The sequence below is a fragment of the Cimex lectularius genome, unplaced genomic scaffold (assembly GCF_000648675.2).
Source record: "Cimex lectularius strain Harlan isolate CLEC.00 unplaced genomic scaffold, Clec_2.1 scaffold221, whole genome shotgun sequence".
Taxonomy (NCBI): Eukaryota; Metazoa; Arthropoda; class Insecta; order Hemiptera; family Cimicidae; genus Cimex; species Cimex lectularius.
The window spans coordinates 710,396-735,443 of record NW_019392775.1 but is presented as its reverse complement, the minus strand read 5'-3'; the positions used below and the strand labels follow the sequence as shown (position 1 = coordinate 735,443).

Genomic DNA, 25,048 nt, shown 5'->3' with positions numbered 1-25,048 from the left:
GTTATCAGAGAGATGATCAAAACCTCTCGTTAGGGGACACTTCCTAAAAAAGGGGGGAAAAAATAATGGCACAATAACTGTCCGTTAGCACGAGATTTCACGAAATATATTACAGTTAAACCACCGAGAAGGGCTACTCTGTTTAGAGGGATTTACCACGCTATGGATTCTGGGTTCGAATCCAGGCATAGCCCATGGATTTGTAATTGTGAATAATGTGTGGTATTCTTTCTATCCCGACTTCCTTCCCCACCCCTTTAAAATCCAGCTTATATAAATATAAAACAGCAATAACTCACCGGCACTCTCAACACGACAGACAAGAATGACACAATTACGCAGAAAACAAACACTCAGTGAGTACAAATACTTTGATTGAATATACAATTTTCTAGCATAGTATAAATTCATTTTTTCTCACATCCTACATGTATTTGTAAAATTTAAACAATGTTTATAAATCCCAGGCCCTGAAGATGATCTCAATAAGTATCAAAACGTTGGCAGGATAAAGAAAATGTTTTTCTAAAACCTACGTCACACCAGACCGCATCTCACCATCTCCGAACAATCATTGTGAATAATATGGAAAAAGTATTTTAAAGTGGTTTGACCCCCTCATCCGCGACATAAAACGCACAGTTGGACGTTAAGCCCTCCTGTATGTTACGTAACACGACACAAAAATTAAGAGGCAGAAAAAATGTGCAATGTTTGTAGAACGAAAACTAACTCATCTTTTGGTTTAATCAATGAGATATTAATTTACGTATGATAACATTATATAAGTATAAAGTTCGAGCGGATGAACTCATTAGGTTTCCGCGCTGAAGACGGCGTGAAGCCGATAGGCGCATGATTGGAAGGAAGGGCGTAATTATCCTCAGGTTACTCCGTTTCTCACGCACTGCCAGGAATTTTTTTTCTGATTACACAGAAAAATAATTTTCTATTTTAATTCTGCTATTAATCTTTCTAAATCGTTAATCATTTAAGTCTGATATATGATGCTACATTGAAGTGTCATAGATAGATTATTCGTGTGTGCCAATTAAAAAACAAGACCTAGTAGAAAGAGTAAAAACAGATAATTTATTGTATTTTATTGTGTTTTTTCAACCCTATGCGATACAGACATATCGCCACTTATCAGTTTTTCTTTTTTCTATGTAAATGAAGAAATAAATACATGATTATGGCCATGAGGATAGCAAAACGTCTACATATTTTTGGTCAAATGTCATAAAAAAACCCAACAGTCAGAGGACCCAAATAGAAACACGAAGAACCAGTATTGTGAATTTATTCTATTTGTAGTTATTTTATTCTAAGCTGTCGGGCAAAACGATATGTACACGGTTTGTAGAGATAATTGAGATAAATGCGAAAGATACATAATAGTTCTGTTTTATATAACTTTTGATTATCTACAGAAGGACATTAAAGGAGCCTCGAGATACGTGCTTTTAACTCCTTGTCAACAATGACATACAGAATATTCAAACTAAAAACACTCGTCGTACTTAAATATAGTCTAATGCTTCCAATTAAATTTTTATTGCATATGTTTTTCTTTTCACTTTCTGTCCACATCTGCCGTGTACGAGCTAAAAGCACGGACATAAACCAGAAAGCTGACCTTTTTTTATGTCATTTATCGCTTACAACTTAGAAGCATGGTCTCACATATGTTGTCTGGTTGTATAATTATGATTGGCCGCGAGAGGAATACAGTTTTGTTTGCAATTTTTTAAATTCGTATCTGCGAAAGGAAATGGATTTTTTCCCTATGTGCGGAAGGATACGAAACAAGTCGCAACAGCAGGCTATAGTTGTCATTGTTTTTATCTACTAAACGAGAGAGTTTACTGTTTAAATATCTGTTGTCCAATCAGTTTCTGTTTTCCAACACCATTTTAGTTTTAACTGCAATATTACGGTTTGGTGCTTAAAATTACGATTTTTTTTTTAATAGGCAGATGGGAAATATGTATATCTTTTTTTAAAATATATATTTCGGAACCGCTTTGCGTTCAATTTAACCATCATATTAGCACGATCCGATCGCCTTCGTAAAGACGGGAAAAACTCTGTAATGCCAGCACGACAAACGAATAAAGGAATAAATTAAACGAAGGAAGATATTACAAATGCGTCAATCATAGCACGTTTTTTGATACGTTTGTTCATATTTCATCCTAATCTTGATTATTATATATTTTTTTTACGAGTTCGCAGATTATTCAAAACCCGAGCTATTAATATACTTTCATGCTAATTATAGTATAAGTAGCGTTCGAGCACGATTCACACACACCTTACACACCTCACATTTTATCAATTCAACACATGAAAGTGCATGACACATATTGTTTGTTTATAATTTTTTGTTAAGCGAATTCAGTATTGATGGTAATGATCAAATAATTATGGTCTTTAAAACTTTATTTTGATCACTCCAACTTATTTTCAATGTGTAGATAAAAAAACTGAAGGATTCTATTTAAAAATTATTCAGAAATCGTGAGATGCGGTCTGGGGTGTGATGTAGGTTTCAGAAAAACATTTTCTTTATCGTGCCAATGTTTCAATCTTTATTGAGATAATCTTCAGGGCTCAAAGTGTTTGTCTTCTGTGTAATTGTGACATTCTTGCGTGTCGTGTTGAATGGCACAATTAACAGAAGACAAACACTTTGAGCCCTGAAGATGATCTCAATGAAGATCGAAACGTTGGCATGATAAAGAAAATGTTTTTCTGAAGCCGACATCACACCAGACCGCATCTCACGATTTCTGAATAATTATCGATTAACGGGCACTAATCACCACACAATTCTATTTAAATTTGACCTTAATAAAATATTACAATTAATTAAGGTTTTTAGTTGAGGTAAAAAGTCAATGGCACGAGCGGGATACGAACCCACGATCTTCGGCTTGATACGCCGCTGCTCTACCACTTGAGCTATCGTGACCTCGATCCACTCGGTCACCAACTTCCCATCTCAACCGCACCTTTTTTTTAATTTTCCCTCCTTTTTGCCATTTTTCAATCCCGCTCGTGCCATTGACTTTTTTATCTCAACTAAAAACCTTAATTAATTGTAATATATTAATTGGTCAAACGGACCACGAAATTAGTGAACTTAATAAAATAGTTGATAATCTTATATGTAAAATATTGGCAAAAATTAACACGAATAATGTTGATTTGTTAATAATGTTTATTCTGTAAAATAAAATGCAAGGTTTCTACAATGATTTGTCTAATCATCTGATCTGCAAAATATTAGTGAAAATTAACCCGAAAAGATATAAAACAAAAAATTAATTTAGTTCTAGTAGACAGAAACTACAGTCCAAAATCTATTCTACTTTTGACCTGAACATAATTTTTTATAATGTTATGTTATGTTTATTATGTGAAAAACGCAAGGTTTCTATTAAAATTTGATTTAAATAAAATAATTGGTCATCTTATTAGCAAAATGTTGGTGAAAATTAACCCGAAAAGATATAAAACAAAAAGTTACTCGGTTTTGGACTGAACATAACTTTTAAATGTAATGTTACGTTTTTATGTTTATTATTTAAAAAATGCGAAGTTTCTGTTAAAATTTGATTTTAAAAAAATAATTGGTCATCGTATCTGCAAAATATTGGTGTAAATTAACCGGAAAGCAAATAAAACAAAAAGTTACTCGGTTTTGGACTGAACATAACTTTTAAATGTAATACTACGTTTTTAAGTTTCTTATTTAAAAAAGGCGAAGTTTCTATTAAAATTTGACATAAATAAAATAATCTGTCATCTTATCTGCAAAATACTGGTGAAAATTATCCCGAGGGGATATATAAAACAAAAAGTTACTCGGTTTTGGACTGAACATAACTTTTAAATGTAAGGCTACGTTTGTACGTTTATTATTTAAAAAATGCGAAATCTCTATTAAAATTGGATTTCAATAAAATATCTTATCTTATCATCAAATATCTCATCTTAATTGCAAAATATTGGTGAAAATTAACCCGAAAGGATATAAAACAAAAAGTTAATTTAGTTCTAGTAATCACATAGTACAGTCCAAAAGCTATACATAAATTTTATAATGTTTATTTCTGTATTAATAAGGTTTCTATTAATATTGGACTTAAATAAAATAAATTATCATCTTAAGTGAAAATAGTGGCGAAAATTAACCCGAAACGATATAAAACAAAAATTCAATTACTACTATTAGTCAGAAACTACAATCCAAGTAAAACTAGGTTTTTGCCTGAGCATAATATTTATATAATGTAATGCTATGACTTTATAATATTTATTGAGCAAAAAACTCAAGCTTTTGTATTGCTCTTTTGTATTACTATTCACATTTGACCTTAATAAAATAATTGGTCAAGTTATCTGTAAAATACTGGTGAAAATTATTCCGAGGGGATATAAAACAAATTACATTAGTTCTAATAGTCAGATAAGGATGGCATTAAGCGATCCAAAATGGTCAGATGACCTAGACCTAATACCGCTTACAATTCCATTCCACATTTATTGTAAATTGAAAAAGTGGAAAAACTAACTTCTAGATTTTTATATTGTCTTCCAAAAAATTGAGGACCTGGGTGGCTCAATCTGATTTGACCAAGACATTAATCTCTCCGGACAATTTTTATGTTTATTCGGGGAAAAAATGTTTCAGAGTCATTGCATGTCACACATAAAGCGCCTCATAACACTACCGGGGCCGTATGAATCCCATTTGAATGCCTTCAACATGTACGAAGATCGATTCCCAATGAACCAAATAAAACTCTCGTGTTATTTTTGCATTCCAAATGAAATTAATGCGTTTGGTTTGATCTACAAGGAACATGATGTTCCACTTAGTACCAGAGATTTTCTACAAATATTATAATGAGTATTAGCATAGACAGATCAACACATTAATGATTCCTTTGCATAGGTTTTAAAGATAAGCGAATAAGTGATTTGAAACTTTGTATATAAAACAAATAAAAATAATTCCTTGATGGATATTTTATGCAATGAAAATTCTTTAAAATGCAACAAAATTTATTAGCACATTTTTAAAACACTGGTGAGCAATTAAAAAAAAAAGCTTCATTCAAACTACTCTCACCAAAATATACAAATATACAGTATACACAGACTGCAGAAGGGGATGAAAGCTGTTTACAGTACCCACTGCTTTTGCCATTAGAAAATAATGAATTTCAAAAAAAAATTGCAATACCTCTTGGATTTAAATTATCTACGCTGACCTCAGAAATTCTCAACTGCAAGGACGGTTGCAAGTAAGAATTTTGACTGGATTGCACCATGAAATTTGAACGTGAACACACCACTGTTGTCATTATATTTAAACACTGATGATGTGACGAAATCGTTATCCCATGACTTGTAAGAAGGACGTTTATATAGAAACAATCCGAGAAGCGATGTTAACCGTTGGCGAGACTGGAATAGGTAAAAAGCCTCTGTTGAGACGGGGGTTGAAAAGAAGAGGGGGCTCTTGTACCTAACCGTTTGCATCCCCTACTTTCTTGAAAACTATCCTGGCACATTAAAGATGTAGGTAAAAAAAGCAAGGGAAAACGTTAGGGACTTTTTTTTTAAATATAGAGAAATATTTCTCCCCTGGTTGATACAACTCCTACCTAACTGCACAATGCGTTTCTACAAGACAGTTAAACTGCTCAAGTTGAAAAATGGAGAGAATTTAATGAGTACAAATTTATGAAATATGAATTCTTAATATATCATCATACATGAAAATAGTTCCATTCTTAACAAATAAACATTGTGCTGTTACGTCCCAGGTGTTCCTTTCCTTCCATCTGTCGGCCTGTCTAGACAAAAGGCCAGAGAATGGGGGAAGAAGAAAATAATAAGACCAGTTTGAAAAACACAATATAAAGAGTATATCTGAGAAAACCAAGCTCGAATACGTTATCGCTACTGGAATAAAACCGTCAAAGTTTTAGCCATTTTGCTAAGAGTTTTGTTGTTTTTACGTAAAACAGCACAAGATGGTAAAACAATCGATAGCAAGTTGGCCGACGCGTTACGCAACACCTTTAAAGCTAACATAAAGATCCAACATTATTCCCCGAGGGTGTTACATAAAATAATAAAATGACATGTTTAACAACGATAATAATGTGGCAAATGCCTATAAGGACAAAGAAAGAAACGCGATACACACCATTTAGTGTAAAACAAATTTTAAAAAAGTGTTGTTAATTTTTAAAAGTATCATTTAAATAAAATGATCCAGGGTTTTAAATTATTGATTTATACGTCGATCATAATTGATAGGTAAGAAATAACATTAATATCACCTGATACCAAACATATCAAACTATAAAAAAAAAGAATTTTAATAATGAACTTTCCTTTAAAATTAAAAAAGAAAAATTAAATGTGTTTTTTTAGTTTTCTTTAGCAATGGAAGTTGTGGTTGAATTCATAATATTAGAAATATATCAACCATAAATAAAGTAAACAACAAATAAAACTACTGACTCTAACTTAACTGAATGTGCCATTCCTTGGCTCCATTTTGATATTGTACTTGTATTTTTTTTTTAAAGGGACTCTATTACTTTTCCCACATTTTTGCTAGCGTTTAATCTCCTGAAACCATCAAAATACGATTTTTTTTAAATCGGACATGCCTTCAAAATTTATTCTCAATTTTGTGTTAAAAATAAGTTGCACCCCAAACCTCCACAACTTCTTAAAAATGTCTCAATGTCTTAATTTTATGTGAAAAACAAAAAAAATTATTTCTATATTACAACAAAATGAAAATACATAAAATAAGAAAATGAATTTTAAACAACAGTCACAAAATTTATCGACAGCAAATGAAGCTGTCGCTGCGGTAGTTCTGTAATAAAAGGTGGAAAAAATTAAATAAATATCCCTCAGCTTATAACCAACGACAGTCCTTGTCAACAAGGTTGTAATAAACTTGTATAATTTTTTTTGCATAAAATTGAGACATTACTTTTTAAGAACACTTTGAGACATCTTTAAGAAGTGGTATAAGTTTAAGAGTGGAGTTTATAGGGGAGAAACTTTTTTTCACACAAAGTTAAGAATAAATTTTGAAAGGTATGTCCGATTTAAAAAATCCTTTTCATTAAAAATTAAATCTAAAAATTCTTTTCAGGAGACTTTACACTATCAAAAATGTGGGAAAAAAGTAAAAAGTACCAATTGGAGAAAAAAAAATCGTTGGTGTATTCGGCAATATTTAAAGAAAAAAAATCAAGCTGAATTAGCCAAAATAAAGTACATGAGAAAACATGAAATGTGTGTATTTTTTCAATATGCCTTTATTATTACTATTAAAAAAAAGAAGAAAAACAGGAGCATCAGTCATCCAGTATAGTACTAATAGATATTTCATTTTTTGATACATTTTGTGTATGTTTAGAGAGAATATATTCATTAGCATGAGTGTGAGAGGTCTGATGGTGGAGTAATGAGTACCCCATCAACCCTCAATTATATAATATGTGTAGAGGGTGAATATCAAGTACTCCTCCACCATAACTGAATGAATGGCATGTAAATAGGAAAGGATGTATTTAAGAGTAAATATAGTAGATAGTAAATAGGTTTGGATATGTAAACTGATTACATTGGGAGCTAAAATGACTTAACTACTTGTAGCCCCTGAAGACCAACCTCGGAGGCTGGAAGGCTAAGAATGACTCCGGACTGCTAACACCTGGGATGGGTGATTCTCGAGGCCTGCCAGTAACTTATTATAAATTACAAAAGCTGAAATTGCCGGTGGACTGCGGGAAATGATACGCTCTACTATGTGTACATGTGTATGTATGTACATCTGGCTTATATAAATCAGTAATCCGTTTTTACTAATATTGTAAGGACAATGCAAAAATCATATCAATTAATGACAGTAGAATCTACTACTCAGGAAATAACGGACCATCCATGGTAGCACAGCCCATGTAAATGTTTAGAGCACCCCTAACCACCCCATTCATAATTTAAAATACAAATAATTTGACTGTGGCGTGCTGGTATGGGGTCTTGGTCCAAAATAACGAAGTGGTGGATGGAGAAAAAATAAGAGTAAATTGATCGGTTATGACCAAATTTTAGGTTCTTCTACCCACAGGCCATGTGGAATAATCTCTAAACAACTCAAAAATCCCATGGTGTATTTAAAGAAGTATAAAACGTTGGAATTCAAATAAGTCCTTGAGTGTAAGTGGGACCTGAACCGGTGTTAATGTAAACTTACTTTTGGGGCAAAGATGTGTATATTTAGGCGATGGTGCCATGATGTTACTCCATCTAGAGATCTGGATTTTCTGCCAGATTTGGCAGATATTCCAACCAATTGTGTATGGCACAAACAATGCGAGTGTTATTCTCTTTCATTGTTTGAACGGAGATATTTTTTAACATGAATGTATGGTGATAGAAATTATCTCCAAATGTATGGTGTTAGAAATTATCTCCAAAATAATAAGTATCATCCTGCAATTTTGAATTAAAAATTCCAAAAAGAATGGACGGGTTGTATATCTCCACTAACAACTCGAAAATTAGCTATGTTTGAAATCATAAGTTTCAGTACTGTAGATGATATTTCTTAACGTTGTGAATTACTAATAATAGTTTTAAATACCTGATGAAGATATATTTCTCTTAACACAATTTCAATATATGAAGCCTATAATTTAAGGATAGTAAAGTAATTCCTGCAATATGGAGGGCTTAAGGTCCAACTACCTTAAGTTGGGTGTCAAGGACGAGAGGGTCAACAGATTGGCAAAAATGTTTGATTTATTAACGCAATGAATATACAACACGGGATTTTATTCAAGTTGTGCATTTTAGTTTGTTCTTTATCATATAGATTGGAACGAATTATTACAAAATGTGTTGTCGAAATGAAAAAGGAAAACCAGGTGGGATTTAATTCACTAATTAAAAATGCGGCTTTTACATTTGAATATTTATGATCTGATGAATAAGCAAGCCATTTTGGCCATCGTACAGAGAGCGAGAGAAAGAAAGAGAAAGAGAATATGAGAGAGTATTTTATGTGGTGATGAGTATGTTAGTAATTGTACGCATACATGTGATTTTTTTAATTACAAAATTTTTAGAATTTAAAACATTAAGTTTGGTCATTTCCAATTATCCTGAACTGCCTATCATTGCTGTTTCATCTGTTAAACACTTATTTTGTCTGACAGATAAATCAGCCAGGATAAGCAAACCAGAATTATCAGAAATGACTGAATAGAGATTTATCACTCAGTGCAGTCAAGATGAAATTTGACAAATTTAAAGTAAAAGAGTTTTTAATATTTGGAAAAATGAAAGAAAATGATTTGTGTGACTGATGGTTGTTATAACCATGTTACTTCATTATAGATTAGTTAGATTCATATTGTCTATTGGCCTATAAAAATGTAGGTTTTTATCAAATGGAGGATGTTTCATTTAAGATGTTCAATTTAAATTGAATTAATTTTTATATATATTATAACTCAAGTACTAATTTAATTAAAAGTAAAAAAACAAAATTACTACTTACAGATCTTGACAGGGCAAGGTGTAGCTGGAGGAGGTGACAAAGGCTGTGGAGGTGGAGATTCTGGTCTCGGTGGAGACAAGAGACTTATTGTAACGGGTTGAGTTATGTCAATGGTTTGAACTGGAGGTTTGGCTTGTTCTTGGTGCTGATCCTGAAATAATTTTTTTACTATTATCTATTTTTTATAAAAGAGTAAATAAATCAATAATCGAAAACGAGCACAAAATTGAATCTGGAAAACAGGAGGGATCCAACTAGCTATCGAGTGTCGAACAACTTTAGAATAATTTCTCCATGTTAGCAACAATTAAAACTCCATGGGCTGTGCCATAACGGCTAGCAAATACTAGTCAGATGCCCTAATCCCTTAGAATCATCATCATCATCAAGTTGTTTGTGGAGAACAAATAATTCTTGGTCTTTACTGGATATCAGACCTACCCAGTAAGGACAAGCAGAGTCAAAGATTAATAATGACCAAATTTCAGGTGCATCGTCCTGCAGACCAGATGGAAAAATCACACAAATTATTCATGAGTTTGATAGATAATAGCACTTTAAAAATATATTTATATTTGTCTAAATTGTTATTTTTGTTTAAATTTATATTTTGTCCCATTGGATATCTTTATTCAATTGTAATATGTTATTTCTGCGCAAAATAAGTTCAATTTGAATTTGAATCTAAATTTATTACCTAAAAGAAATTGAATAAAATATATCCATCTGAAGTCAACATTTTAAAATTGCCAATTAATGCAATCTCATTTCATTACATTAGCATTATAGAATAAATTGTGAGGTTTCTCTGTGTGGTCTGCTAAGTTGATTAATCTTGTAATTTGGTAATTACCGATCATTTTGATATGATGTGCCACCTTTCCCTAGCCACGTTTATCTGTTAGGTAGGTGTCACCAATTCGCCATCTTCAGTATTGGATCTATATACAGAGAAAGTCTGTCTACAGACCCAACAGTGAAGATGCAAAAAGACGAAACGTGTCTGATAGACCGTTCCAACACATTAAGGATAGGAAGACCAAAAATGAACGGTAACAACCAAATTACAGGTTACAGAATAACTTGGGTATTAATATGACAAAGTTTGAATGCACAATCTATGAAATGTCCTTTGATTTCACATTAATTAAAAAGTAATATATTTAATCTAATATTTCAACAATAACTGAATATGTTTTTCTATTTTAAAAAGGAAACAGCACTAAATGTTCACATTACAACAAGAATGAATTAAGCATGTAGAAGAGTCAAGGTCATGTACTGAATGAGTTGTCAGTTAATAAAACATACCACCATACAACATACCAGACTATCTAGGTCCCGAACTTAACCTGGCCTAGAATCTTGCCACAAAAGAGGATACATCCTAAAATGGATCCTTTATGAGTACAAAGTTTGATGGCCCCAGACAAAGAGAATTATAGAAGGGACATCCTCAAAACTTAAAAAAGGAATTACCAGAAGCAATCGCAACCAAACTATGATTCTGGTTGGATGCCAAAAGGGCACTGCTACCTAGGGCACATGCACCGAATAGGAGTACAGAGAGAAGAAACACTGTGCACATACTGCCAGGAAGAGGAGATTGCAGAACACAAAATTTTATACTTTTGGGGAGGTCTATGAGGTGCTATTTTTGCACTACTGCTATTTTTTGTGCAAATTTTTACTATTTTATGCAGTACTAATATAATATGAATTTACTAAAAGGTTGTAAAAAATCACGTAATGAAAATGTAGCTAAAGTATGTCAAGACATAACTTAATATCACTTATACTGCCCTGCTAAAAAGAAATGCCAAATGTTCATTTTGATAGTTTTGACAAATTGAGCTTTGAAGTTTTTCATGCCGATTTGCCTCAGTAAAGATGCTATATTTTTTAAAGTTTCGGCCTAGGACTATAACTACTTTTTTTATAATCCAGAAAGCTTTTTTTTATTATAATGTTATAATGTATAACTTATTTATCGATTCACTACAATTTTTAGTTTTAAATAAAAAAGGGTGTTACAATAATTTTAATTGTGATAATTACTTATGAAAAAGAACATATCTGAAAAGAAAGTGCATTTTTCATTGTTGTTTTTTATTACAATTTCTTTTACAATGCAATAGTACATTAACGCATAATGAAACACATATTTAAATTAATATCACTGAATTTCCATTCCTTTGTTCAATACAAAACCTGTTCCCACAAATTTGTATCTTTTATGTAGGAAATGAGTTTTTGGGCAAAAAACAAGTGGAAAAGAATGTAAGCCACAAATCTCGTAATACAAGCGCTTTTTACTAAGTAGAATGTTTTTTTGATTAGTATTTTGCTTTTTACTAAGTAGAATGTTTTTTTGATTAGTATTTTCTCCAAAACATTTTATGCTATATATAATGTGTCGATCGATATTTCAAATTGATATTTTTAATATTTCCGGACTGATTTATGTTGATTTTATCATGTTTTCCAATAGGAAACATACCTAAAAACACCATGGTTTTAAAAATAAATAAATAAAGGTCAAAAAATTTGGAGATAGAGCATTTCATCTTAGCAGGGCAGCATAGAAACATTGCAATTCATTATTTGTAGTTCATTATATAATTATACATTATTCTTATGTCGGGTAAATGATCGTATTATACTGTGGGATTTTTGAGATTGTTGGCTGAATTGAATCTTCATAATTTACCTGTTGGTAGAAGTCGATATTAAAATTGTATTTTGAATCTACTTCTTTGCGAGGAGTTGAGGCTATTGCAGTCAGAGGCATAACATTGAATTCAGTCATTTCCTGAAACAAATATCACATTTTAAAATTAGAAACTAAAAATGAACAAACATGAAGCGTATGTGCATTTATGACACAATTACCTTAAGAATATTTTCAACATCATTGTGTGGAAGGCCTAATCCTTGTCTAGAGATATCCTTATTTTGTGGCTGTGGAAAAAAAATGGTTATTTTTTGTTTTGGTTATTGTTCTACAATATAGGATTAATCAATTTATTTACAGGAATATCCACATGAAGCCTATTAGGATTTCTAGATGGAATTCGTCCATGATGCACAGAAGGCACATTTTTTGGAGCTCCTCCAACTCCGTTGGATCTAAACTCAACTGCATGTTGTTTGGCTTGTGGTTGCCCATAATAGTTCCTAACTGAAGAACTACTGCTGCCATATGTAGGTTTGCCATCAGCGGGTTTTGCAAATGAATTCCTAAAATGACCCATATGTTTTAAAATTTGTTATAACGTAAAATATACTTCGTAATTAATGAATTGCTAAATCATTTCACCTGGCAGTTGAAGAAGAAGAAATGTGATGCGGGGGTCTAGAACTTGAACCCAGATGAGAGGATGGCGGTTTCTTGAATTCGTGAGGCCGAGGTTGGGAAGGCTTACTACTGCATAGTGGAGCTGGAGCTGGTGAAGCTGGAGGTACTCCATCATAACCCAATAATTGTATAGGTTCTTCAAGGAGGTGCTTTACTTTGTCATACTCCCCAAGCGTACTTTGAATGTTCTGTTTTACACGGTCCCCTGGTGATGGGTGAACCTGTACAATAAAAATTGCAAAAGTTAGCACAACAATTTAAAAAATATATTTTTTACGTTAACACAAGTTGAAGTTAACAGTTCAATGCTGGCTGGAATTTCTATTTTCACCCTCCTGGATGGTAAATTAAATAATAATAATAATAATTTTCTTATGCATTATGTCCAACGTGAACGTCAGCCGCATTGAACGAGTTGACATCTCCATGAAAAATAAATTAATAGTAGGTGTTATTTGTAAACCTTTGAAATAAAAACATATTTATGCCAGAAAGCCTTTTCTATCTAAATCAAATTATTACCATAAAAATTTAAAAAAAAAAATCGATTGAGAAATGAAATATCAAAAGGAAAAGAAAAAAAATCGGATTACACTACCAAACTGAGAACTAAACATGAGCTTATATATAAATGGATTATCTTGAAATTTAATCCAGGTTCATTTCAAAGCGAGAGAGAATTCAATCAGTGTCAACAAGGTCGCACCAAAGAAAGGTGAAAGTGATTGTATATTCTAGTTTCAAAAAGAATAAAACTTCCGAAGAGTAATTAAGCGCCCAGGACACCATTGTCATGATGTGCCTTGTTATAAATTTCGTTACAAATAAAATTCCAGGAAAATTGAATGATTTAGAATCGTACAAAGTGCATGTGAGTTTCCAGAAAGATTGAGTACTCATTGACAGTCAAATGTAGAAATGAATTACACATTACGATTAAGTATGGATGTAGAAAGAATACCAACTGCATTTTTACAAAAGTTTTTCTGATATATTTCGTAAACGTACTAGCTCTGGGTTTTATGCCACATTTTTATCAAATGGCTGGCAATTTGTTGTAACAGTATGGCAAAAATTTTGTTACTGTAGATTTTGGTTAGAATTTTCTGCATTAAATCAACTACTGTGGATTAATACAGAAAAAACCCCGCTTAACTAAACAGTCTGCTTTTATTAAAAATAAATAAAGCTAATCGTTAATCAATAGAACCAGTCTTTAATTCACAAATTGCATTTCACAAGCTGAGAAAAAGGACAAAAACAAAAAGAAATTATATTTCAGACCTCTTTTCTTCTTTATTCAAGATTTGAAGAGTTACCGGTAAATAAGGTGAGTGAAGAAAATCTGTACCAGGTCTTTCTGGATCAATACAATTGCCTGTCAAGACTAAATCAATCCAACCTTATGTCCAAACAATCCTTCGCCTTTTGCAGTATAGGAAGGTCAAAGTTAAGACCGTAATACAGATAATTCACAACACTGGTCACAAAAAATATTTTTACCAATGTTTACGAACACCAAATTATGTTTAAATCGGGAAAAATCAAACTTTATTGCTTGAAAACAGCTATTAAAAAGTTATTATACAATTTAACATAAAAAATATCATGTGAGATTTCTCTGTGTAGTGATGAATGTGTGATTTTGGTCATTATCAACTATTTTTGGGCTGCCTGTTCTCACTCTGTTGATTCTATCAACAGTGTTGGATTTATGTATCAAAACACTTCTGAATGACCAACATTGCGATAGACGAAAGTGACCAGTAACAACCAAAATTACGAAAAATATTGTGTTTTTATATATTTATCTTTTTAAAGAAATTGTATCAAGAAAGAAATAAGTTCTCTGTTAAATTATATTATTTCTCTTAAATTTAAAGCAAAGTTTAAGATATAAATGTTGACTAATAGAGAGATCTAAAGCCAAAAAATTTAAATGCCAAAATGACCTTTTTTTCCTTATCTGTGTGCATTGTTATGTAAATGCAACAATTCAAGAGCTCTACGATGTGCAAAATGATTTCCTACCAGCAGATTCATGCCTAGGTAAAACAATTCATGAGATTTCTTCTTTAAGACTATTTTGGGTCAATGACGACCTGGATTGAACGACCACTAACCCTCAACAATACGGACAGGCCTACAATAGCCTTAGTGCAAAAAAGACGAAAATGGACGTATTTGAAAATCTAGAAATATATTCAACACAAATAAACATGAGTATACGACATATCATCTAGTCGTACATAAAAACCGCTAAAAAAATTAATTAAATTTAAAAGTATAAATAAATAAAACTGCAACAACTACAAAACCTAGATTTAATACGTATAAGACTCAGACATACTTTTTTTTTTTTTTTTTTTTTTTTTTAAGAAGAAATCTGTAAAAGGGGTTCTAAATTATATGGCATAAACTGACGGCCAAAGCTGACGAAAAGGAGTATGACAGACCGAAAAAGATAGGCAGGATCGGAAACATCAAACATTTGCCCCGTAAGACTACAAGCTTATGCACATTAATAATTCACACTAACTCAACCTATTCTCAAAGAATACATAAATCAAAAGCGGCACCTGAATAACGTAGGCTGATCCGATCATCCTGAACTGCTTTTTTCTCTTTCAGAAGCGCTGAAATTGTTGAAAAATTGACAGTCAAAACCGGAGACAATAGGTTAAACCATGTCAATCGAAGACGGTCGAGTCGAGAACAAGGTTTGTCACGTCGCAGACCTTACCACAATTGTTTCACGACAGTCGATTCATCACAGCCGAGATGATATTGACGACCAGTTAAATTTGAAATTTAATATTTGATTCAATTAAATTAAAAATTATTACTGAATTTAATATATATTATTATTTTAAAACTTTTATGGAAAAAATTATAGCTGTTTACGAATACTTTCACAAGTTAAAGGGAATCGCTTTAATTCCCTATAATTTTACTTTTATACGCTCTAAGCACCTATATTAAAAACAAAAAAACAAAAAAAAACAACGTCGTTTTTTTATTTTATTGCCCTATAAATTAAATTTAGTAGATTTAACTTCATAAAACTTTACATAAATTCATTATATCTAACAAAAACAATATGTTAATTAATGAGTATGGTTAATTTAAAAAAATGGAAAAAATACCATTTAATTAGTGTATTTAATAAATAAGTTTTTGATTTCAAAATTCAACCTGTAGATATTACTTTTTTGAAATAAATTAGTTACATTATTTTTAACTAATATACGTCTTTTTTTTAATGGCGTCATGAACTCTCATATTAGACGGAGTACATAGTTGATTATTTCACCATTTTATATGTAACTGGGGGAAGTTTAGTGTGAAAAATGGAAAAAGGGCTAGGGGCGTCGGTGGGGATCGAACCCACGATCGAGCTCTATGAGCAGGAGTCTATCACGCTGAACCCTCGGATGCCGGTATAAGGTCAATCTAGACCCACTGTCTACACCTTAATTACTTGGTAAAGGTGGCTTCCAAACCGGCAACCACCTTCCAAAAAAGCAGGCAATGGAATGTGTAAAAGAAGATGTAATGGGCAGACAATTTCTCGTGTCTGGCAAGGAAGTACGATTATCCCGGATCACCTCTCAAGGATGAATGAAAAAAAGCCGACGAGAAATTAACAAATTTCAAGGCACGCGCCCGACTGACCAAGTTTAAGGTGTAAGCTATGCTGGAAGATGACAACCAAATGTGCAAGCTTGGTAAATCATGCAGGATTGGACCTCAGCGTAGCGAGGTGGATCTTCGGCTTGAGGGCAGTATCTTTAAACCTTAAACGTCAAACCCTACGATGAAGATAGAGACAGGCAGTCAAAGTGCTCAATGTGTAACATGGACGAGGAGGAGGCCACTCTCCACTTCCTCTGCGTAGCCCGGTGGTCCTTAATGAGTTTAGGAAAAAAAAATATATATATAATTTTTTTTTTACTTTGCCCTACAGACATTCAGTCAATGTCATTTTGTTGGTGACAACGCCAACCAACCCTGGCCACCCCCAAAGGGCACCACCCCATACGCCCGCTTCTCATTCGGGTATACACTTAATTTCGGCAGCATTAGGAGGATATGGATAAAAATCGTACATGGCCGTTTAGAAAAATAGCATTGGGGAAAACACGATTGACACACGAAGAGGCTATCAATTAAATTTCTAATTCACTGTTTTAATGAAAGAGAACTTTAATTTATTTCATAATTCAAGGAATTCGTTTTATTTTAAAATAAATCTTCTGTTTTTCCATTTGGTATTCATCTTGCCATACGACTCTATGTTCAGTTTTTTGTACTTTTTTTTTCTTTTCTCAATTTAATTTTCCATTTGATCCCTTTTCAAAGTAGACCTGAACTTCCGGCAGATGGCTATGCCGTACTACAACCTTATTTTACTCGCACACAAAAAAAAGGATAAAATTGTATAATGTTGTTCAATAAACGTTTTTTCCTTTTTATTTTTTCCATTCATTATATTTGTGTAGAGTGTGTAGTACATGAATCAAAAGTTTGTTTGGGGCAAAACGATTTATTGTCAGTAATTCAGAACTTGTTGTTCAGGGGGAAAAAAGATTTATTAAATACGCGTTAAATTTTGTATGAAAATTTCCCCTTGTTTTCTTTCAGATGAGGAAAAGGGTCTTAATTTAAATGCCAATATTCACGGAAAATCAACGAAATTCATGGAACCGGGGGCGGTGGTTTTGAGCGGATAGGAACCGACTTATGACGGCTTTAGTTGTGAGACAGAAATAAAAGGGGGAGGGAGAAAACTTTTCAGTTTATTACACCAGAGACAGTGCTTTTTTTTGTAAATTAATTATTGATTTTAGTAAACAACGTGTTAGTTCACGGAAATATATCGTTACTGACCAACTGATACATTGGAAACTACGATTAATTTGGTGAAGAGTCACTAAATAAAACTCAAACACCCAAAGAAAAAGACAAACTATTGATTTAAGAGAAAACGAATTAACTAAAGGCCGGTAGAAATAAAATTCGACGAAGAAAAATCCAATTTGTTAAATTTTGTTTAAAACAGTATACACACAATAGGCAAAAGCTAACAAGTAATTATTTTTGGCTGTTCACATCAAGTTGATCCCAGACCCCATCGCCTTTACCTTCAACTGAAAACTTCTAAACCACCTAAGCCCCAGTAAAAAATGCATCCAATTATCATGAAAACTTGACAAAAATCGTTAACCAGAAGGACAATTCTGATGGATAAAAATGACAAACACCCAAAAAATTAAAAATAATCCTTGACAAATTTATTTCACGATATGAACAATTTAAAAGATAAAAATCCAGGTATTTCAAATATCAAGCCTGAAATCCTTAACGGAACTTTGTATATTTTCGAGAAAAAAATTCTAAGCACTCTAGATCGGTGAGATTCGAACCCAGGACCCTCAGCGATGAATTTCGAACAGTTTAACCCTTACGCCCCTGTAATTTGAGATTATTCACAAACAAACAAAAACTCAAAAATATAAACTGACCAAAAAAAAAAAGTTACAAGTACAAAAATTGTCCTATGTCTAGTTAGTGGTTGAACAGATCGACAAACACGGGGCCGTATATTCTCGCTTGAATACATACACGTTCGGCGGCTTCATAAACTGTGCGAAGTTCCTTACTGAATCCGGCGTTAAGCCGGAAATCGTATAAGTAACGTTAACCAGCAAGAATAGACGGACCCATCTGTGTCGATCAGTTCAATGTGAGTTCATCTACTCGCCCACACCAACTGCATCCTACGTTAAATTTAAGATGTTTTATGGGGGTTCGCGTGTTTTAAAATAAAAATTATTAGTACTCTGGGTTCGAATTTCACAGCCGCTGAGAGTCGAATCCAGGACTCTATTAATCTCGAGTAAATCCTAAATATTATATATATGCGAATAACTGATATGTTAGTTATTGTTACATAATGGACTGTTTCTCTGGTAGAAGCAGACCCGAACAGTGAAAGATGATCGTAAATAAGGCAAAGGGGAGTTTCATACAAATTACAAAATCCCCTATCGATAAAAGCCATTTTCAAAAAGAGCATGCAAAAAAAAACATTTTTTTAATCAACAATAATACACTATTTATAATACATTATAACAATATTGTGTTGACAATAATAAAATTTAGTTAAGTGACTCCCCTCCCAAGTCGTCCAAGGCGAGCCGGCCAGACAATTCTGTATGTAATTTAACATTCAACGGAAATGACATGAAACCGTTAACCATCGATAAAACAGCGCTAGGCCAGAACGACGTAGCTCTTTAAAGACCATTATAACGAATTATCGTTTATACAGAAAACAAAAGCCAATACTATATTTAAAAAATCGCTTAAAATTAAATTAATCTACTAGATTTAGCCATACATTTATTCATTCAATTTAGTGTATATCAATTATCAAACAGGCAAAACGACTAAATCAAAAGTAATAATGCTAGGGGATTAAATGGAACGGATTAGATTGATACAAAACCGAATTCCACGCTTTAATTTTATCGAAAGGACTCAATCAATAAGGCGGAGAATTCAAACGACGGTTTTATTAACGTAAAACGTACATCGAAGGTTATAATTTATATTTGAAATATGAAGAAATAAAAACATTATGCGCCAAAGTTACAAAGATTAACCTTTCTGGCTTAACAATAATACGTACAATCCTCGTCAGAATTGAAGCTTCGTGCGAGGTCACACGTGTTTCCTTCATGTCTATTAATAAAAAAAATTGTTCCACCCTTTGTCTTCTCCATTCCGCGCTGTTTTATTCAACAATTGATGTTGGTCAAACGTTTATTTTAAATAATATGAAAGTGTTTTTGTTGTTGTTTAAAATGACGAGTAAATATTCCCCATTGGGCGTCAATATTTCACAATAATACATTTTTATTGTTTATTTGCTGAAGGTTGAAAGTAAATTTTAATCTATACAGGGTGTCTTTTTAGATGGCCGGGGTGAATTTCTCTCGAACGAAAGACTATCAAAAACAAAAACTAAGTGTTTAATATTTTTTAGTATATTTTCAAATTTGAACCTTTTTTTTGGAGAAAAATTATACAAGGTACCTAAGACCCAGTTCAACTTCAAAATTTCAAATACAACCCTATACATCCTGACACATCACTTTAAGGGATTTTGTACGCTGAAAACAATGGTGCAATCGGAATTTAAATGGTCAACAAATGAGTTATGGCAAAAAGAAACCGGCAGCGTAATTTCGACGAGGAGCTGAATATTTTACTCTATGTTCCCGACAATCCGAATTCCTCTCTCCGAAATGTAGGAAGGGTTTTAGGTTTTTCAGATAATAAAATTAGAGATGTACTCCGGACTTACAATTTTAAGCCGTACCGCTCTCATCTTGTCCACGGACTTCGGGACTCTGATTATCACAGCGTCTAAAGTTCCTTGCACAAACGTCGATTTGGGAGGCTGAAGAAAACTTTCTTCCACACATCCTATATACTGATGAATCCAAGTTCACCTCTAATGGTGAACTAAGGGTGGTTTTATCAACACTATTAGATGCTGTTCCTCTGTAACGACGGCATAGAATGTTTCTCCAGCTTGATGGATGCCCCGCACACAATTCTTTGCAGGTGAGACGTTATTTGAATCGTTACTTAGGGGATAGGTGGATAAGACCTCATGGCACGATCTATTGGCCTCCTCGGTCACCCGATTTAACTACACTTGACTATTTTCTGTGGGGCCATTTAAAAAACGCCAATCATAACCCAGCAATCTCGGTTGAAGAACTGCGGCAAAGGATAGAAAATGCTTGTCAATCCATCTCCCCTGACTCTAATGCTCTGACCACCGGTGAAGAGTGGTTAAAAAGAGCAAAACTTTGTATCTTTATGCAAGGCAGGCAGTTCAAACATGAAAGGTGGTTAATGTGGTTCATAAATAGCCAAACCAAATGACTTTTTTCTTTCTTTTTTTTTTTTTTTTTTTTTTTTTTTTTTTGCTTTTTACCATAACTTTTTTTCTTGGCCAATTTAAAATTCGATTGCACCATTGTTTTCAGCTTAAAAAATCCTTTAAAATTACGTATCAGGATATGTAGTTGTATTTGAAATTTTGTAGTTGAACTGGGCCTCGGTACCCTGTATAATTTTTCTACAAAAAAGGTAAAAATTTGAAACTAGACTAAAAATTATTAAATCTACATTTCTGCTTTTTTGATAGCGTCATTGGCTCACGAGTAATTCAGCCGGGCCATCTAAAAAGGACACCCTTATTCCAGCAGGAAAGAGTGTAGCTTTTAGTTCTGTTTTGGTTCTGTTCGTCCTCACTATTAAAAAAGTTTAACTATGTATGTTTATGACTATTTCCGTTTATGAATCATTCAACATTGATGGTAGTAAACATTTGAAAATTATACTTTGGAGATATAAAGTAAATAATTATAAACCATATGAGAAATTTGTGTTACGCTGGATAGGGCTGACATCTAAGCCTTGGAAATGTAAAACGACTAACGTTGATTACTAATCTTTGATGAATATGCTGTTTAATTATTGTTAAATACTATTTATTTGTGTCCTGTACACGAATTAATTATACAATTACAAATTGTTCTTAACGGTATAAAATCCCGGGCAAAACACTAACACTACGGCCCGTACTGCACACGGAGGACATGTGTTAGCCGGCCAGCGCTCGCACTCTGTTATCGGGTTAAGGGCGAAGAGGTCTCGGAGCCATCGTCGTTTCAGGCGACGTGGATGGGTTCTTGCGATGGGAAGTAGTGGAGAGGTCTTGAGCAGTAGGGTTAGGATGGGTGTACAATTGGAATGAATCTTGAGGAAATAGGATCAATACTTGACGAAGGGAATGTTAAGGTAATTGTGGATAGTTAAATTGGAGATAAAGTAAGGAGTTAGGAGAATTCTTCTGAGGACTTGTAATTGGAATACTTGGATTCGTTGGATCTAATGGTCCTGGTGGTACCGCCACAGCTCCGCTTCATATGTCTAAATAGGTCGAAGTAATGTTTTGTACTGAGTTAGTTTGTTCTACCATCATGTCTTTCTGTCCTGTAAGTCTTCGTAGTTGACCAAGTCGTCTGTTTAGTTCTTATCGCAAGTCTTGTTTGAGGCTTCCACGTAGGTTTACAGTCTAATTAAAGCCCTAAAAAAAGTGAACTGTATTTTTTCAGTTTCGCTATACGTAGGGTTTATGTTACACGCTTTGCACGACTACCTTAACGATGATATAACGATAAGTTAAGTTAAACGATTCCTTAACAGAACGTGATTATTTCAGTCCTCGGTGTATTTCGCTTTTGGTAATTGGATATCACGATGGCAGATAGGGCAGATGTGAAAATACACTGAATACGCAATTAGCAATCTATCAAGATAGGAGACACCTGACAGGCATGAGTTATCGATGTTCTTCAAAGTATCGATATTTAAATTTATTAGAAAATTTCCCACCGAGGTATCATGGTTGACATTGTTAATAATTTTCTTCATTTTAATTCCTAAATTACCTCCCCCACCCTAAATCATTTTTATCAAAATAAGATGAATACATATCATACATTCAATATACAAAAAATTAAAGTACTAGTGAAAAAAAAGTAGATAGACGACCTGAACAATATTAATTTTGTTCTAAGCATAGTTCAAGAGTATTGATAGATAAGCCGCAATAGCATTAATAGTTCTAGGTTGGATGGGGCTTAATTCTTCGCCCTATAAGACACCATTGGATAATATTGTCTTTCTCATAGCTAACTTTCAAAATCGACTGAATCTAGTTTTTTGCTTACTCATCACATTTGCTTTTGTGAAAGTGTTTTGTTTTTTAACTTATACTGAATCATGGGAATTTATTTTTTCAAAGGCGTAAATAGCAAATCTATAAATGTATTTATTTTTGTGTCGGTCGGAACAGTTTTGGGAGATAAGCACAAGCAAAACTAAGTCCGGATCTAAACCCTGCTTAGCTTCATGGCCGGTTCATCGAGATACAGAGAAAGTTGCCTTGTTCAGGATTTTCAATCGTTCACAAAATATGGATAAATAATTTGAAAATTGGTTAACTAATTTTATGCGTTGCTAATCAAATAGGTCTGACTTCAATAATTTGCATTTTGTTTTCATTCGAAAGGGTCTAAATTCGACCAAAATTTTATGTTTTCCCTAACCAAAAAAATCATATTAAATTTAAACAATTATTGCATGCTGTGTTACGTAATAACTACCAGGTTTAATGCCAATATCAACTAAAAACAATTTTATTCGGCCTCGTTTTATCCAAATAAAATTACACTAGCATTATTGACTGTAAAATTTACATTGCCATTAATGCAACCCCAAGGCAAAACCATTACATAACCGATTGCTTATTACTTTTTGTATTTTGTGGAGTGGGGTAGAGAGTGGATGATCCGGGAGGTTGCAACTCCCCTCGACTATGGCAGAAGAGTGAAAGTGAATTAAGTAATGCTGTGAAGTATCAAAACAAGTAATAAAGTTGTAAACCTCAATTTGCAAAAGTGCCTAATATTTATCATATATTGGACAAATTTTATTTTGTTTAATAAAGCCGGTGCCTTTCACGCTGTAACATATACTCGGCATAATACTCTTCCATTGGAAATTATGGACTTTATAATGGAAAATTGTGTAACATGTTATTCGATACACACATTCTGTTTAAATTTACAACATTGTTTTTTATTTTAGTTCAATTTTAGTGTTCTGACACTGCCCAAGTAGTCAGATCACTCTTCATAAATAAAAGACGATAAAAGCCACAACTAACTTGCAAGCGACAACTAAACGGTTGAAGTTCTTTATGAAATATTTGATGTTGACCGGTTTTACAAATCCTGACAGAATTACGTCACAATCTAAATTTTTTTGAGCATGAATGAAAAAGATTCGGAGAAATTATTGTAAATGGTATCACTTCATGGAAGGCATTTAAAAAAAATTCACATTAAAAAGGCCCTTGACTTTAAAAGATTAATGATGCGACCCGAGGGTTTAGTCAATTCAGCTTTCGGACACGCAACGTACACACCCCTTAGAAAAGACCCGCAACCTTTAAATACCACCGAAGTGACAAACCTCAACTCTGTCCTCCCTAGTACTATTCGAATCTCCCTCGATAAAAATTGTAAAATTTTTAATAACTAATTTAAATTATTTTGACAGCATCCCTCTTAAAAAAGCCATTTTCTCCCTGACGTTCTTGTGGAGGAAATAAAGTATAGTGACGTCAGAGGATGTCGGTACAAATTTCCCTTGGGTTTTCAAACAGAAAAGCCACTTTTCATTATTGCACATAAACCGTCTTGAGGGTGTAAAGCAAGAAACAAGACTATCAGAAAGCAAATTTCTACAGTTTCAAGTAACGAAAAAACTTTTAACGAATATAACATCTGATCTGATATGTTTGTTTTAAACGGTGGTTTAAACCTTAGCACGGATCAACGACCTTCCCACGAGTCTGTTTTCAAATTGATCGACTTCCGGCAGATTTTCCACCCTCCCTCAATGTCAACCCCCTAATACTATACGCCTCACAGTCACAATATCTTCGCGAACAAAACACAATGCAGAACAAACGGAAAGTAGATTAATTCAACACAAGCTAAAGACTAATTAAACACGTCGAATTATTAATACTACATGAGATGGTACGTTTACTTTGCTCTGTTTATTTCACGTGTTCTAATCTGGTAATGGTGAACTGAAAGCATACTCCTTAGACACTAAAGAAAAAATAGAGCAATAAATTGAAATCCATGCCAAATAAGAAAATATTTCATTTACAAGTATGTATAATATTAAATATTTAGTATACGAAAATCATTTGCCTTGTTAAGAGCAGGCAAGATAAAAAAATTGTAATTTAAATTTTCATTTGACTAAGGGTAGAAAGATCAATTTTATCTATAGAGTAAAAACTCCAGGTAACACTTTTCTTCGTTCTTAACACTTTTCTCAAAAAACATTTAATCAATCTAAATAAAGTTTTATATGCGTACGACGAACAGTATACATGGTTAACATTC

The 25,048-nt window shown here is 33.0% G+C and overlaps 1 protein-coding gene across 8 annotated transcripts in view; it reads right to left on the bottom strand.

Moving 5' to 3' along the window:
• LOC106663301 (AF4/FMR2 family member 4-like) overlaps nucleotides 1–25,048 on the bottom strand; it is a 144,145-nt gene that overhangs the window by 24,022 nt on the left and 95,075 nt on the right. For 6 of the 8 annotated variants that reach the window (XM_014388018.2, XM_014388014.2, XM_014388017.2 and 3 more), the window contains 5 exons: nucleotides 12,936–13,195; nucleotides 12,649–12,856; nucleotides 12,509–12,577; nucleotides 12,327–12,428; nucleotides 9,617–9,767 (listed from right to left, as the gene is read on the bottom strand). In XM_014388018.2, the coding sequence (XP_014243504.1) occupies nucleotides 9,617–9,767; nucleotides 12,327–12,428; nucleotides 12,509–12,577; nucleotides 12,649–12,856; nucleotides 12,936–13,195 (790 nt within the window). Of the gene's footprint in view, nucleotides 1–9,616; nucleotides 9,768–12,326; nucleotides 12,429–12,508; nucleotides 12,578–12,648; nucleotides 12,857–12,935; nucleotides 13,196–14,293; nucleotides 14,371–15,553; nucleotides 15,648–25,048 lie in introns of those variants that run through there. The other 2 variants (XM_014388019.2, XM_024227611.1) reach the window with 2 other exon arrangements.